This window comes from Oryctolagus cuniculus, chromosome 9, assembly GCF_051225735.1.
Source record: "Oryctolagus cuniculus isolate XC-2025 breed Fujian yellow rabbit chromosome 9, ASM5122573v1, whole genome shotgun sequence".
NCBI classification, from domain to species: Eukaryota; Metazoa; Chordata; class Mammalia; order Lagomorpha; family Leporidae; genus Oryctolagus; species Oryctolagus cuniculus.
Genome location: NC_142875.1, coordinates 77,083,570 through 77,100,956, shown reverse-complemented (window position 1 = coordinate 77,100,956; position 17,387 = coordinate 77,083,570). Strand labels below are relative to the sequence as shown.

Genomic DNA, 17,387 nt, shown 5'->3' with positions numbered 1-17,387 from the left:
ACTGAACTAACATATTCCTACCAACAGTGTACAAGGGTTCACTTTTCTCCATATTCTTGTTACCTTTTGTCTTTTGGATAATAGTCAAACTAACTGGAGTGAGGTAATATTTCACTATAGTTTTTTATTTGCCTTTCCCCAGTGACTAGTGATGCTGAACATTTTTTCAAATGGCCATTGGCCACTTCTGCGTTATCCTTTGAGAAATGTCTGTTTAACCTAATGTCCACTTTAATTGAATTGTTTGTGGGATTTTTTTTTCTATTGCTTGAGTTTCTTATACTTTCTGGTTATTAGCCCTTTGTCAGATGTATAACTTGGAAATATTTTTTTTCTTTAGGTAGGTTGCCTTTTCTGTTGATTGCTGTGCAGAATCTCTTTAGTTTGATGAAATCTCATGAGTCTATTTTTGCTTTTGTTTCCTATGCTTTTGTGATCCTTGCCTGTTCCAATGTCCTGAGGCATCTTCTCATTTTCTGCTAGTAGTTTCCAAGTTTCCAGTCTTACATTCATGTCTTTAATTAATTTTGGGTTGATTTTTATACACATAAGGGGGTGTAGTTATGCTCTTGTACACATGGTTATTCAGTTTTCCTAGCACCATTTATTTAAGGCTGCTCTCCAGACACTTAACAGTTTAATTGGGGGTGTCATGGTCCTCGCCTGTACCTGAACAAGAATAGCCTGGAAACATACTTTTATACCTTGAGTTCCTCAGAATATCTCCTTCAGATAAAGAACTCCATTGCTTAAAAAAAATTTCAAAATCCTGATGAAGATTATGAGAAGGCTAAGTAACCTAGAAATATTTACAGATCTTTTCCTCTCCATTGTACTATTGTAGGTTGACTGTAGAAGGAAATTTAAATGGAGGGAATTGAGAATTTTACATTTTTAGTTGTGTTCCCATTTCTCCTGGATACCATCTTAGTATTTTCTTCAGTAGCCTTCTTTTAGCTCCTTTTTAATCTGCAATTTATTGCAATGTATAGAAACTTACAACAATGAAAGTGTTCATTCTTTCCTGAACATTAAAATACTATTTAATAATTTGATGCTATCCAGAAAAGCTATTCTATATAGAAGACCCCTGATTTACAGTGGTTCAACTTAGTTTTATGATGGTGAGAAAGCAGTATGCATTCAGTAGAAATTGTATTTTGTGATGTGATCTTCTCTTGGGCTAGTGGGCTCCATCATTAAGCCATAATCAGTATTGTTCAATGTATTAAATACATTTTCAACTTATGATGGGTTTATGGGAATGTAACTGTTTCATTAGCCAAAGGACATGTATTTCCTCTCTCTAAAGTTACTGAAAAATATTTCAGGATTCTATACTTAACACTAGTTATTTCAAAATGTTTAGTTAAAAACCACTACCACATTTTTCTAAAGCACAGTGGATTTTAAAAACATCCCATTTTCAAAAACTAGATGGACTAGATTGTTTCAAGGAGCTGCAGACCCATATGCAGGGAATCCTTCTATGAAGCTTGTCAAAAAATGAGCTAAAAGACATACAGGTACAGTATTCTTTATTATAAATAATCAGATAACAGTGTAAGTGCATTTGAAAGATAACCAAAGCCACATACTAGAATCAAAAGCATTAGTTCACTCAAACAGAAATAGTTCCCTTTTTTGTTTGTTTGATATTAATTTGGACTAATTTAACATATGCTAGGATTACCTAGCTTGTCCTACAGTTCAGCTGTTAAATCTAACAGGAAAAGAAAAAATTGGGGATGCATGTTACATTTTGCTTTATTTCTTGAATATACATTCCAAACACATTCAACATTAAGAAGATTCTTAAGTCTAACAAATGATATTTATAAATGCTTTTGTTATTGTGGTGTTGTTGTGGGGTTATCTATATATTTCCATGAAGCTTGTCAGAAAAATGAGCTATAAGACACAGGTACAGTATTCATGATTATAAACAATCAGTAACAGTATAAGTGCATTAGAAGGATAATTGAAGCAGGTTATTATAATCAGAATTAGATACTTAAACAGAAATCATTCCCATCCTTAGAAGAGAATTAAAGGGGATTCTAAATGCTAAGTATTTGGCCAACTTTTCCTCATAATGAGTGTAAAAAAATAACAAAATATAAAGTATACATATTACAGAGTGACATAGTTATGGCTCCAGAGCATTGGCAGTTATTACTAGCACAAACAAGTTTTTCACATCTCATTTTCTTAACAGGAAGGAAAGAAAAAAAACTGACTTGAACAACACAATACATATCCTGGGTCTTGTGAGCAGGTCAAAATGTTGCTTTTCTCTAATTCATTATGACTGTCCGTGGCACCTTCAGACATGGTTTGCAGTGCTGATGTATGTAAAAGCTTACCATGTCAACCTTGCTAGTAATCCTGTAAAAGAATACTATTCAGTTCTTTTGGATTGTCTGCTTCAAGAAATGAGTGCTCAATGACCGCACTGAAAAGTCTAAAATCAAATATTCCATTGCAAAGTTTGAGAACTCTTAGAGTAAAAACAAAAGGAAAGCTGATTTAAATGTAGCTGCTACAATGACCTAAGGGTTTATGCTTCATCGATTCTAAATTCCCTGAACTTCAGCATTATCCTAATAAAGGCTTTTGGTGAGGCATGATATGTGCCAATTTCACAATTTGTTTCTCACAGAAATAATTCAGGTACATTGGGATATTTTGCCCAGATTTCCTAAAGCTGCACAAAAATCCAAGGAGGTTACTTGTTTTGTTTTGTTGCTTAATGACATGTATAGGCCACTGGATCCAGTTAAGTCTGTCAAGGTAAAGGATGAGCAGTGGATGAGTCTGATTGCTTGTGGAAATATCAAGAAGCCACACTTAATCTCTGAAGCTGAAGCCATGTATGCTTGAAGCTGTCCTGTGGAATGGCATTGATTTGAGGTTCACCATATAATGATTTTTCAAAGAAAAGGGGAGATGGGGGATAACTGGTAAAAGAGGAAGCAAGAAGAAAATAAAACAACTTTGCGATGTGGAAGAAAAGTAGCCAAGGAACCCATTTCCTGATTGCTCAGAGGGGAAACAAAAATTTCAAAATAGAAATAATATTTAAGAAGTCAATTACGTTTTTTTCAAGCAAAGGAGAAACAACTTTTTTTTTTACAGTTCTCAAATACGAATATGTCTATACAGTTTTACTGTTAACTCTCAGCTCCATGAGGACTAGGCTATCTCTTGTGTACATTTGATTCCATGGAACCTAACATCATATCTACCACGAAGAAGTGCACAATATATAGTTGATGAATGGATAAGCTATGGGTATTTCTAAACTCTAAAAGGGCCACTTAGTTTTATGGTAAAAGATAATTATTTTCTACTGTATATACGAAAGCTTCTATTAGATAACACTAGTCATTATGAGGTGAGGAGTAGTAGCTCACTCATATTTCTTTTTCACATGATCAGTTCTACCTTGAATACAATTTAATGAGAAAAAGCTACCATGTGCACTAACACTACAAAGAGTTGAGACAGAATGTGTAAGTGAAGAAACCTTTGATTACTGAAGTATTTTGTGTTACAAGCACAGCTGCATGTTTCCAAGCAATGCAGTGGCTATTAGGTGGTAATTATATACATACAATATGAGAGTACCTAGAAATGTGGGGCATTTTCCTGTATCACCCAAATAATAACAGGCTTTTAATATTATGAATATTTTAAATATTTTAAACAGTCTTTCAGTGCCACTGTTCCATCCACATTATAGGGGTTATGAAGTGATTATCATTTTCCTTGAGAAGTTATTTCCAAGTTGCAGACTTTTGCTTTAAAAGAGAAAATCTGATTTGGCCACATGATATTTTAATCAATAGAGACTCTAACTGGCTCATAAATTTGATCTAACAATGTAGGTTTTCTCAACAGCCTTACCATTCACCACACAGGCAAGAAAATGTGGCCAAAAGAGTGTTCTGACCTAGAGACACTGGCATGGGAATGTGAGAAGGTAGAAGTAAGTGCATGCTGCTTTGCCCAGCCCTTTTTGATTTGCTTCTCCCGTACACTGGACTTAAACACCCTGTGTTGTGGCACACTGTGCTGTCTCAGAGGTCTGCAGGAGTGTCTGACATGAATAACCAGGAAAACAGGAGCCTGATTTCCTAGGTGGAAAGCAGCAGTCTCCCTGGGCAGTTCTGGGACTAGTCCTGGACTTAGCATGTTATCTGGGAACACGGCACATTGCATGGAACATGGCACATGTCATATTTATTGCCCTCATTAGACTCCTTTTTTATTACAGTGGTAGACTGAGGCAACATGACCCTCTGCGTTACAGTTTCTTTTCCAATCACATTTGAAACCCATTTAACATGTAACATGAACATCAGCACACTAGTCCAGCTACAGGTATTTCAGTTTCAACAATATGAAGTCTATGTGGCTTATCTCCCACAATTCATTATAGGAGTTTGATTTTTTAGTGCCAGCAGCACTAAACATGAGATCATTTAGACCATATGGGTTTGATGGCTTTGTTTTGTCTCCTAGTGTTATTTGCTCTAGTGCTGCTGGAACTTGATTTTTGCTCTACAAACATTTTTGATATCTCCACTAGGCCACACAGCACGCTTTATAATGACATATGGACTACTGCCCTTTATTCTGCCAGCACCCTTCAAATACTGTCGACACTGTTGCCTTTCATTTGTTTCCTCCTACAAAAGAAGATGCTGCTGCTTATAGCACAAGCATGAAAAATCTGCTTTGCTAATCACACTGTACCAGCACTGGGTTAATGAGAGCAAAAAAACAACTGGTGATAAAAAATACGAATAGTATACATTATACATATTTACACATGTACGTAGAAACTTCCATGAGTCGCACATTTGAAGCCTTATAAGCCACTGCCAGCAACAGCATCTATCCTAGAGAAACGGAGCTTAAGAAGCGACTGTTAAGACACTGAGGAAATGGGATTATGTGGAGAGCCCATCTGAGTCAGAACTTTGTCCAACCACTGCAGCGGTCCGTGAAGATGAATCTCAATCCAGCAGGGGGTGCTCGTGACATCCTGGCGATGATACTCAGCTCCCCAGCCCTGAAAAGCAAGGACAGAGCCAAGAGTGACTGCGCCAGACTCGATGGTCAGCCTGCAGAACCACCAGGCAGAAGAGGGTGGACATGGAGCCCATGCACGGAGCGGCTCCTGAGACCTGAGAGGAAGAGAACAGGGTTCTACCTCCCAGTGAGTACAGGACTTTGCACCCATTAGACGTGCAGGATGCACCCAAACCAGCACATTGCTTCTGCGTCTACAGCTAAAATACCAGCCTAGAGATGGCCCAGGGAGGCACTAGTCTCATGGGAAACACTGGAAGTCATTTTCCCTCCCCAGGGGAAGAACTTGACCTTAGGCCCACTCTGTTCATGCTGAAGATGGTGTTTTGCACAAAACAGTTAATCACTTACAGACTAGTGATCAGACCTGAAAGAGGTAGAGACAGCTAGAGGGCACTCTTAATTTGGGGGGTTGATTATCAAAGCTTGCTTCTCATCCCCATTCCACTCAGGCTCTCTTGGCGATTTCCCAGTTACCACCATTCACAGAAGAAACAGGAAAAAACTGCATATTTTTCTCTATACGTTATCCATCAACAACAAGTTACTTAAGAAATGAAGGCAGAGGGCAGGTGTTTGATGCAGTGGGTAAGACTGCATCCCATATCCGAGTGACTGGAGCCCTGGCTCTGCCCCAGATTCCAGCTTCCTGCTAACTGCACCCTGAGAAACAGCACTGATGGCTCAAGTACTTGGGTTCCTACCACCACTGTGGGATACCTGGATTGATTCCTGGCTTCAGCCCTATGCTGTGGTGGGCATTTCAGGGAGTGAACCAGCAGATGGGAGGTTTCTCTACTTCTCAAAAATAAAATTTAAAAAAAAGAGTTAAGCAAGTTAGTATTGTTATTAGGAATAGTGATTCTCTGTGTGGTTTTTTTAAAAATTGGATTTCAACACAACCAGGCTTCTGGCCACACTTTACACTCATGACCACAAACCTCAGGTGGGCTTTAGGCACCACCTGGCTGTTGATCCTTCACTCTCACTTCCCTTTCTCCTAGCTGCCTCACTCCAGCGTCTCTCTTCTAGAGACTCTAACACCTCCACCATCCCACACCTGCAACCGATGGTCTTATTTTAATGAGAAAAATGAAGCAATCAGAACTGAGAATGTCCACAGCACCTGCAATCACATTCTGAACCTTTCTGCCTCTACCATAGATTAATTATCTGTGTCTCCAAATAAGCTAGCCCATCCAGTTACGTACCAGACTCTCTCACCTTCCCAGGGACAGCATTCTAGCAAATCTGATTCTTTCCTGCAATCTTTTCCTTCTACTAGATCATTTCTGTTGCAAAGGAACTTACTCAACCATCTGCCATCTTCAAAACATTTCACTTGGCTCTACCAACTCCATCAGAACTGCCCTGTTTGTTTTTTTTTTTTTAATATCCTTTCTAGCAAAAACCCTCAAGAGTTGTCCACAATGGCTGTTTCAATTCCTCTCCTTCCATGCTCTCTTAAACCAATTCTGATCAGCTTTTGACCCCCAAGACTTCAACAAAACTGTTCTTGTAAAGAACAAAACAGCCCTTTGTACTGCTGAAGTGAACGATCCACTCTCACCTCGGGTAGGGGGGCAGTACTTGACTGAGTTCATCACTCTCTCAGTCACTGTCTTCTCTTGCCTTCCCAAACACCACGCCTTCCTGGTCCTACTGCTACTTCACTGATTGTTCTTTGTCAGTTTTCCTTGCTAGTTCTCTCTCTTCCCCTCACTTTTTAATGTTGAAGAGTCCCAGAGTTCAGTCCCAGAACCCAGTCCCAGTCTAGATGAGCTAGATGAGGCTAGATGAGCTAGATGAGTCATCATCTAGACTTGGTGATCTCATCTGGACTCGTGGAATCAAATACAATCCACATGCAGACAACTCCCACATTCACATCTCCAGTCGTCTCTCCAAATCCAGACTCGGAGGTCTAACTGCCTGCCCAGCATCACCACTTGAATGCATGCAGACACCTCAAAGTTACTAGCACTAACACTGAACTCATCATCTAGCTCCAAGCCCACTCCACCTGCACCTCTTCCCTCTTGTCGGGGGTTACGTGACTCACTTCACCTTTCTAACTCCTCTCTTCTTCCTGCACCCTACCCCGAATCTGCCTTTGCAATTCAGACTCCTTCCACTTCTCATAACTTCTGGAACTCTCCTGGAAGGAGCAGCCATCATCTCTCACCCGAGTATTTCAACAGGCTCCTCACTGCTCTCCCTGCTTCTGACTCTGGCTGTGTAACATCTGTTTCTCCACACAGCAACAAAGGGATCTTTGAAAAACAAGTCAGGCCATGGAAATCCTCTGCTCGAGTCCCCGCAGGAGCTCACCCTCCCCTTTAGAGCGAAGCCAGGCTCCTTACAGGGGCTCCCAGTTCCCTGAGGCTGCTCTGATCTCCACTCACACGGGCCACGAGTGTGTTCCTCTAAAGTTCCAAGCTTCTGTGTTTGCTCTTCCCTCTGCCTCTACCTCCCTTTCCCCGGATATCACTCTGACCAAATCCATCTTCTCCTTCTCTGACTTGCAGCCTCCCCTGCCCTGGCCATCCAAACTCCCTCTCTACAGGTTCTCTTCCCATTCTCCTCCTTCCTGGAGGCTGTGGTTATTTCCTGTCTCTCCCTACCAGCATATCGGTTCCTTGAGGGCAGAGATCAGTGAGTAATCATTGACTTATCTCAGTGCCTAACAACAGCACCTGGGCTGCCACATAGCAGGTTCTCAATTAATGGTTGCTGACTGATAGAACAAACGAGTCTCAGCAGTGAAAATCAGAGCTAAAAGAGGCCTTAAAGATCTAATCTATTGCCCCACACTCAGTAGCAGCCGCCAGCGTTTAGTTACATACAATTCCTTTCTTTAAAATGATCATCTGTAGTTACATATGCAAAGGACTCATTTTTTAAAGTCCTTGCAATAGTAGTAAGTTTGTTTTCTGTGAATTGTGTAGCTTTATGTATTTAAATGTGGCATATCTGCAAAATGCTTCTCATGGACACTGGGAAAATAAGGTTTCTATGCAAGTTTTTCTAGTGATGCCATTACCTTTGAGATACCGGCATTTCATTCTAGTATTAAAAATGCAGATTTAGAAATAAATAACCGTAGGATTCAAGTGATATTCATTAATAGCAATTTAATGCCCTCTGCTGGCTGTAAGACAGCAGAACATTTGAAAAGATTTCCAGGTGTTTGTTAATTGCTTTACAATATAAAAAATGGTTTCAAAACACTGCATTTGAATAAAATTGCTTTGTCATCAAGAAAGAGAAATTGTTTCAAGAAGTCATTTTTTAAATTTGAAACTGTCTTCTTGATTCTTCCTTTTAAAATAATTACTAAAATTATAAGTAGAATACAAACATCACTTGAATATGGAAAAATATGAAAATTACTTATCATGGTAATTTTAAAAACTTAATGAAATTTAGGGGCTGGCACTGTGGTGCAGTAGGTTAAGCATCTGCCTGCGGTGCTGGCATCCCATATGGATACTGATTCGAGTCCCAGCTGCTCAGCTTCTGATCCAGCTCCTTGCTGATGGCCTGGGAAAGCAGAAGATGGATCAAGTGCTTGGGTCCCTGCACTCATGTGGGAGACCCAGAATAAGCTCCTGGCTCCTGGATTCGGATCAGCCCAATTCTGGCTCTTGCAGCCATTTGGGAAGTGAACCAGTGAATGGAAAACTGTGTCTCTTCCCCTCACTGTTTGTATCAATACCTGTCAAATAAATAAATAAAATCTTTTTTAAAAAATTGCTAATGTCTTTATCTTTTGCATTAGAAACAAATACCTTGACTTGTTTTTTTGACCAAAAGTAATAGTTTGGAAAGTAAGAATTTTTATATAATTGGTGGGCAAGACAGTTCCTACTCACATAGGTGTTCTTCCTAAAAACCATTCATAGAATTCAAAAGAAGATTGTTCTCTAAGTGAATTAGCTGTAGAACTGCCACGTCACCCAAACGATGCTCTTCAGTTTGAGTTTTCACCTTCCATCTTATAACCCCAAAGCAAGCACTCCTTACCTTCACAAAACTCATCCGGATAGTGCACATCTTAGTGAGCTCATAAACGACCTCAAAGCCATGGTGAACCGACTGGGCGAGCAGCTGAGCAAAGAGCTGGTTGTTGAAGACCTTGAGGCTGCACCCACTGGGGATCTTGCAGACAGTCGCGGGGTGGAAGCCGTGCTGATAGTTGCAGTTCCGGCTCTGCACAAAGATGCTGCTGTCACTCACGCACTCTGCATACACCTCTCCCCCAACGTAGTATAAGTGCACACCTGCAGACGCAAAAACAGCCACCCTGCAGACACCGCTTCGCACCGCGCCCTGCTCTGCGACGCGTGGAGCACCGAGGAAAGGTTAGTTTTCACATCACCACTCACAGGTGAGTGAGATGTGTGACCCAGGAGTCCAGCTGATTATACGATGTTTTTTTCTGAGTCCATTTAAACGTGGATTCCAACCCATGTCAACAATCACTCCCAAGAACTAATCAGTAGGCTCTCATATACTATTCTTCACATCACTATCTCAATCTTGCACTTATCTATTCCAAAAATAAAGTTTCAGGGGCAGGCTTTTGGCACAGCAATTAAGTCACCACTTGGGACCCCTGCAATCCATATCATAGTACCTGGTTCATATCCTGGCTCCTCTAGCTTCCTGCTATTGTGAACCCTGGGAGGTAGTAAATGATGACTTAAATACTTGCTTGGATCCCTGACATCCACAAGATACACCTGGAATGAGGTCTGGGATTCCTGTTTCAGCCTGGCCCAACCCTGGCTCTTGACGCCATTTGGGGGAGTGAACGAATGGATGGAAGTTCGCGCTTTCTCTCTCTCTCACTCTCTGCCTTTCAAATAAAAGGAAAATAAATTAATTTAAAAATGGAAAACAGGCAAACCCAAAAAAGAGGTCTCATAAATATATCATGCAAGAGAAATCAAATAATCTTTCATGTATATATACAAAGAAAAAATTAAAATCGGACATAGTAAAGATCATGAAAATATTATTCACATGCATCTGTTACACCCACTTCAAAGAAAACAATACATTAAATTTAAATGTTTTTACCAAAAGTTATAAATCCATTTCTCTTAATAAATATCTCAGAGACCTATTTCATTTAAAAGCTTATCACCATTATAAATCATATAAATAATGTCTATTTTTTACTTGTGAACAGTGCCATTTCAACTACATTCTCAGATACATAATACAAAAACTTGCATATAAAATCTAGCTTACGTATCCTTTTATATCATTTATATTCTTGGAAGTAAAGTTCAAAAGAGCATCCTGAGAGTGTTGTTCATGCTAATTTTCAATTCAAATGAACTTTCAGTTGATTCTTTCCCTTTAAATGTCTGGGTTTGAGATTCAACATAAATGTACAGCAAGCAACTAGAGTTAGATAAGATGAAGACGTTCTAGTTTAATGAATGTTAAGTACCAGAACAATTGTTCTTCAACTTTTAATGGGGAAAAAATTCTCCAGGATTCGATACATAATTATAATTATTTATAATAAAATAATTTTAAGTACAATTATCATGCAGTTAAAGGAGTCCTTATAAATGATCCAGAATATACTTATATTTTGGATCTCTTCCAATGGAAATAACAAAACTTTTAAAGAATAGAACATACAGCCTCCCAGGGCTTCTCAGAGCCTGTTCTGGATAGCTTTGAATTGAGAAAACGTTGTTGATAAAGCTGCCCAGAATCTGTCATGTTCTAAGCAGCCTCTGAAGCAATTCTGCACTGTACATGACTTCCTCCCCCATATTTATTTGCCCTCCAGCCACAAGTCTCTTTTCTCTTAGTACACTGTTAGAACAGAATGATTTTGAGTATTACGTTTTCCAGTCACATCACCCTGAAGAAACTGACAGAGCCACAGGGAGAAATCACAGCTTGCGTCCTCAGGGCAAGGCTCCCTTGCCACTGCCCACATCTGTTAGCTTCCCCTCCCCCTTCTCTCAGCGCTGCTCTCCCCTTTCCCTCCCGTCTGGTATCATCGCTTACTTTCCTGACTGCCCTGGGGCCTGACACCCAGTGGTGAGGAGTAAGCCAAAGAACAGTCCCACCTGCAAGCCCCCATGTACCCCGGGGGAAGGCAAGGCTACCTCTGGGGTGGTGCAGGGTTTCTAAAGGAGGGAAAGGAGGTGGTAAAATAAGAGTTCAGTAGGTAGAAGGGTACTTTTTTTTTAGACATCTATTTGAAAGGCAGAATTTCAGTGAGAGAAGACAGACAAAGTTGGGGAGGGAAGGGAGGGGGTACAGAGAGAGAGAGAGAAATATGAATGAATCTTTCATCTGCTGCTTCAGTCCCCAGATCCACAATAGGCGGAGCTATGCCAGGCCAAAGCCAGAAACCTGGAACTCCATCTGAGTCACCTGGCTTTTTCTGTTGCTTTCCCAGGCACAGTAGCAGGGACCTAGATCAGAAGTGGAGCAGCCTGGACTGGAACAGGCACTCATATGTGATGCCCATGTCACAGGTTTATTCACTGTACCACAACACCGGCCCCAGGAGGATACTTCTGATATGTTAGATAGGTAGCTAGTGAGCAAGAGGAGCTGAGAACTGCCAACATCCAAGCCATGTGAACCACCCAAATCCCATCACCTGTACCAATTCAACAAGGCAGAAGACTTGGCACACCCACTCCTCATCATACAGCTAAGCCTCACTTTCCATCATGCATCCTCCCTGAGACCACCATGCGCACTGTAACTGCAGTCCCTCCTCCTCTGAATCTCCAACCAATCCCTGCACCAAGCAGCACCCCTTATCCTGCAAAGGATGACCTCAGCCTGGGTGGGCACAGTTCTCCCTCATGAGGTTGCCAACACTCATGTCTGCTGAATAAATCCTGCTTTCCTGCTCCCGTCTATCTGTGTCTCCAGCTGGTATTCCTACACACAGGAAGACAAGAACCTGGACTAAGTCTAGCCAGGGTCTCTCAAAGCCTAGCTGGGGGTTCCTATCCCCACAACAGTTTGAAAAGTTTATGGAAAAATGGAATTACAAAGAACAACCTTATTTTGGTACAAAAATTCTTTTTTGGTGCAAAATAATATTTTCATAAAATGTGGAAAATGCGTCTTATGGAAGAACTATGCAGGGGTTGCAAAGAGTTTTACCACCAAGATAAACTGACACTTCTAATTCCCTTTTTCCACAAACTTTCTGAAGTATTCTCGTATTCGATGGGAATGACCTTCAATGTAGAATCCTCCCAGAACCTGTGACGTAGAGTAGGTAAGGCTTTTGCCATCTGACTCTGGTCTTTATTTAGGGGGTGATTTTCAATCCTATAAGGTCTTATCTGCAACCACAGCACAAGCTGGCTGAGCTACAAGAGCAGAGCAGGTAGGTGGCACTTCAGCGTCCTGCAAGAGGAGGAAGCAGAGCTGACGGGATGAGCAGCAGAGGAGGGAACCCAGTCCCTGGAGAGAACGGCCCCAAACCAGGAGTCCAAGGGCGCAAATGGTTTAATTCGCAGCCAGCTGGGAGGCCAGAACTGTGACCTAAACTGCTCTTAGCAGATAAATTGCTGTAGAGTAGAACAGAGGTTCTCAGATTTTACCTTGCACCAGAATCGGGGCTTATGAAAGCAGATCGCTCATTCCTAAGTCTCGGGTGAGGCCTGACAACTTGCACTTCTAACAAGTCCCTGGGGTGAGGCCAGTGCTTCCTGAGTTGGCCACACTGTGGGAACCCATGGCTTTAGAAACTCACATCAGTCCCTGGAATTGGAGGGGCTGGATTTTTAACTAGTGAATATTAACAACTATTTTCAGATGAGTTTCACAGAATTCGATATCCCACTGCGTTCAGGAACACCAGCCGTCTCTGTGTTCTTATCTCCATTTCAGAACTTTGCATCCCTGTGAAACGCTTTTATCAGACACTACTTTAAAATGGTACAGGGAAAATCAACACGTGCAGATTATACTGCAGCTCACACAATGACAATTCTTTATGAAATGCTTAAAAGTGGCATCAGACCTACTGTAATAATATAGGACACAAAAGTACTAATGATGGTAATCGAGAAGCTTTAGATAAAGAAGTGGAAAACACAGCTACAGTCTCTCCAAACTGCTAGCAATATGGTTAAATGTCACACAAGAAAATACTCCCTTTGATGACACAGAGAGCCAGGCAGTGTGGTCCTCAGGCCAGGTCTGCCCACATTCTGAACTACATTTCCACTAGACTGCATCTCTCTGTATCTGAGCTTTCCACCTCTGTGTGACCACCACCCATCTTCTTAAAGACTTATTTATTTATTGAAAGGCAGAGTAACAGAGAGGGGGAGACAGGAAGATGTGGGAGAGAGATACAGAGGGAGAGAGACAGATCTTCCATCTACTGGCTCACTCCCCAACGGGAGTGACCAGAGCTGTGCCAGTCTGAAGCCAGGAGCCTGGAACTCCAGCTGGGACTCCCATGTGGGTGGAAGAGGCCCAAGTACTTGAGCCATCAGCACTTTCCCAGGCACATTAGCAGGGAGCTGGACAGGAAGCAGAGCAGCCAGGAGTCTAACTGGGACTCTGATATGAGACATCAGTGTCACCGGCCCTGGCTTTACCTGCTGAGCCCCTCGCCCCCACCCATTTGTTTATGGGGCTGGGAAGCCGGGGGTCAGAGGCACCTTGGGTGAAACTGGGTCTGCCAAGACCTCTTCTATTGACGAGGCTGCTGAGAGCGCTCCCATGCTCTGGAATCTGATACTCGGGGTCAGCGGAGGAAGTGGGTGTCCCAAAGTGGAAGGAATGTGCATGGATCCTTGGGAAATACTACCAGAAAACGCAGAGGTCACTATGTCACCGCCTGCTTAGAGAACTCTGCTGCCCCTCCACTCTCCTTAGAATAAAATCTCCTCCTTATTAGCACAAGCCCAGTACCTTCTCTCAGGGTTGTACTTGATCTTGCCTCTGTTGCCTTCTCTTTTGCTATTTTAAAATCGGACTAAAACATCTGGAGCTTTTAAGAAGTACATATTTGGGACAGGCAGTTGGCACAGTGATGCAGCTGCCATTTGGGCTACCACACCCCATACCAGGGTGCCCGGGTTCAAGTCATGGCTCTGCTCCTGATTCCAGCGTCGTGCTGATGTGCATCCTGGGAGGTTGCAAGTGATTGCTCAAGTGACTGAGTACTTGCCACCTGCAAGGGGGGAGATTTTGATTGAGTTTCAGGCTCCTGGCTTTGGCCTGGCCTAGCCTCAGCTGTTGTGGCCATTTGGGGAATGAACCAGCAGATGGAAGATTGATATCCACCCCCGTCCCGCCCCTCTGTCTGCCTTCAAAATCAAATGAAAAAAAAAAAAAGTTCATATTGCTGGGTATAATAATGATATTTAAAATATTCCTTGTAAGATATACATTGGGGCAAACAGGAAAAGTCTGAGATTTGCTTCAAGATTTCTGGCAAACACATTGCTGATGGAGAGATGAAAAGGCACAACCCATGGGCCCAGTGCTGTTGTGTAGAAGGTTAAGCCTCTGCCTGCAGCACCGGCATCCCATATGAGCACCAGGCCAAGTCCCAGCTGCTCCATTTCTGACCCAGCTCCCTGCTGTGGCCTGGGAAAGCAACAGAAGATGGCTGAAGTGCTTAGGACCTTGCATCCACATGGGAGACCTGGAAGAAGCTCCCGGCTTCTGGCTTTGGCGTGGCCCAGCCCTAGCTGTTGTGGCCATTTGGGGATTGAACCAACAGATGAAAGCTCTCTCTCCCTGCCCCCAACTCTTCCCTTCAAATAAATAATCTTTAAAGAAAAGAAAAGAAAAGAAAAGGCACCACACAGAATGTAAATCATTCTTAAAGCTGGGATGCTGATATGCAGACTTGTTACATTACTTTTGAATGTATTTGGAATTTTCTACAAAATATACTTTAATATATGACCAATGAATAACAGTATTTAAGTGCCTACTTCCAGATCCACACCAGGGCCTGGGGCAGAAGACAGATGCAAGTCCTCCACAGGACTGTGCCTACAGTTGCACACTGCACAAGTCTGGGGTTTGCCTCACTGTCGTCCAGGCTTTCTATGATTATTACAACACTTTCCAGCAGATGGCGATAATTTCACTCACGGAATGGGCACCTGTTCCTAATTCACACAAAGTTACCTCTGGGCAGCCAGGAGGGCTGGCCCCCTAAATCTGTACTTGAAGGCTAATAAGTCTCTCTGCACAATATGTTGAACAAGTAGGTTTGGGCCCAAACGTACCCCATGAAACGTCCCATCACTGCATGGCCCTTCTGCCTGGGTCACAGTGTGGTGCTTCTTTGTCACCAACGTTTCCCTAAACACAGATATCAGCAAAAAATCCTCGAGCTAACGAATGTCACTGCTGGGATACAGCAGTGAGTTACGACTGCTGACATGCTTTCCTTTGCCCACGTGATTTCTTTTTTTTCTTTTTTTCTTTTTTTGACAGGCAGAGTGGACAGTGAGAGAGAGAGACAGAGAGAAAGGTCTTCCTTTGCCGTTGGTTCACCCTCCAATGGCCGCCACGGCCGGCGCACCGCGCTGATCCGATGGCAGGAGCCAGGTGCTTCTCCTGGTCTCCCATGGGGTGCAGGGCCCAAGTACTTGGGCAATCCTCCACTGCACTCCCTGGGCACAGCAGAGAGCTGGCCTGGAAGAGGGGCAACCAGGACAAAATCCGGCGCCCCTCCCACACGATTTCTTAATCTGAACACAGCCCGTCCTCTGATTTTCCCAGCCTTAATCCAGATTTTTTACTAAGATGTCCCTGAATCCACAGAGCCAGTCCTTCACGGCCCTGTGTGTTAGGAATATGAGCTCCCATCTATAGTCTGACACAGCTGTAGAGGCAGTGACAGTGTCCCAAACTATCCTCACATAGACAAGAATGTCCACCCTAGGACACTGAGAAACATACACAGAGTACAAACCACAAACCCACAGCCCAGAGATAATCAAAACCAGCGTGTTACATATTTTGCAGTCTTCTGTGTATATTTCTACAAAATTTTACAGGATATTTTAAGCTTTTTAAAATGTATTTAGCAAGACATTGTGAGCATTTTCTCAGAACACTAAGTATTCTGAAAGATCAAGTTTAATGCCTGACATAGGAGACAGCTTATGTTATGTTTTCTAGGGTTTGCTTTTTTAAAGATGAGAAGCCTTATGCATGTTCAAAGGCAGAATGGAAGGGGTATTGTGAGGGAGGGACACAAAATCCCTTGGGAAAGGAAGCACTACGAAGAGCAGCTGCAAGTGTAGACCCTTCTTCCAGGGGACTGACAAGTCAAACCCTCACATCACAGCAACTCTTTCCATAAGGCAGCAAAAAGCACTAGAGGTCCACAGAATGTGAGACATACCAAAAAAAAAAAAAATGAAGATTCATAAAAAGGTGAAAAAGTAATTGTAAAATAATTCAAGGACTTGGAATATAAGATCATTATGTCTAGGGCAATCTTGGTTTGCCTCTGTAAGTTCAATATTTGGGGTTCATGCCTCAGGAATTATAATTATCTGCCTCTTCTCCCACGAAGGGAAGAATAACTATCAGGCAGGACAGATGCAACCTGTCTACATCTGCAAAGAGAAATTAGCCTGTTTTGCTTAAAGTGTCATTTCCTACTCAACTCCCAGGACAGGCCCATTGTGAGGGTTCACAAACATGAACTAAATTACACAAGAAATCATAGGTGCTCAGAAAATGCTGTACTATTGCCTGTGATTATATTAAGCCACAAATTTCCAGGAAATGCAATCCAACCTCAAGACCTATGCTCCGGCAGTCAAATCAAAGCTGTGGTTTGTCTAATTATTTGGAAATCGAGGCCTTCTTAAAAGCCAGTCTGAAAAAGCAGGCAAGTATTATCCTCCAATTTTCTAGGCTAGGATATCACTCACTCCCCAGTCATCACAGAAGCAGCCCTCTGCTGTGTTTTGTGCACTCGCACATCAGTATTACATGTCAGTAGTTCTTCGTCTTTTTTCTGTAAAGACCCTCAGAAGCCTCCCCTGGAGGTACTCAGGGCTCTGTAATTCTCATGATGGTACTCCCCTTCCTGCACAACACTTTTATAAGGGAAACATAAAATCCTCTCTGCTTTACATCTTTAAAGTAAATCAGTGTCAAAATCACTGTATGTATTTGCCGTGCCTTCTTTCAACCCTTTCATCATTGCTGATGGTGCAGGATGTGTATTTTCATCCCATATTGGGAGCTGCGGCTCTGCGAACAATGCACCATGAAGAATGCCAAGG

General features: G+C 42.3%; 1 protein-coding gene across 6 annotated transcripts in view; it reads right to left on the bottom strand.

Annotated features, from left to right (window-relative positions):
- Nucleotides 1-1,521: 1,521 nt before the first annotated feature.
- Nucleotides 1,522-17,387, bottom strand: part of SMAD9 (SMAD family member 9) — a 72,361-nt gene continuing 56,495 nt past the window's right edge. For 4 of the 6 annotated variants that reach the window (XM_051831792.3, XM_051831793.3, XM_017350172.4 and 1 more), the window contains 2 exons: nucleotides 9,127-9,383; nucleotides 1,522-5,080 (listed from right to left, as the gene is read on the bottom strand). In XM_051831792.3, the coding sequence (XP_051687752.1) occupies nucleotides 4,937-5,080; nucleotides 9,127-9,383 (401 nt within the window). In that variant the 3' untranslated portion in view covers nucleotides 1,522-4,936. Of the gene's footprint in view, nucleotides 5,081-9,126; nucleotides 9,384-9,739; nucleotides 16,339-17,387 lie in introns of those variants that run through there. The other 2 variants (XR_016212922.1, XR_016212923.1) reach the window with 2 other exon arrangements.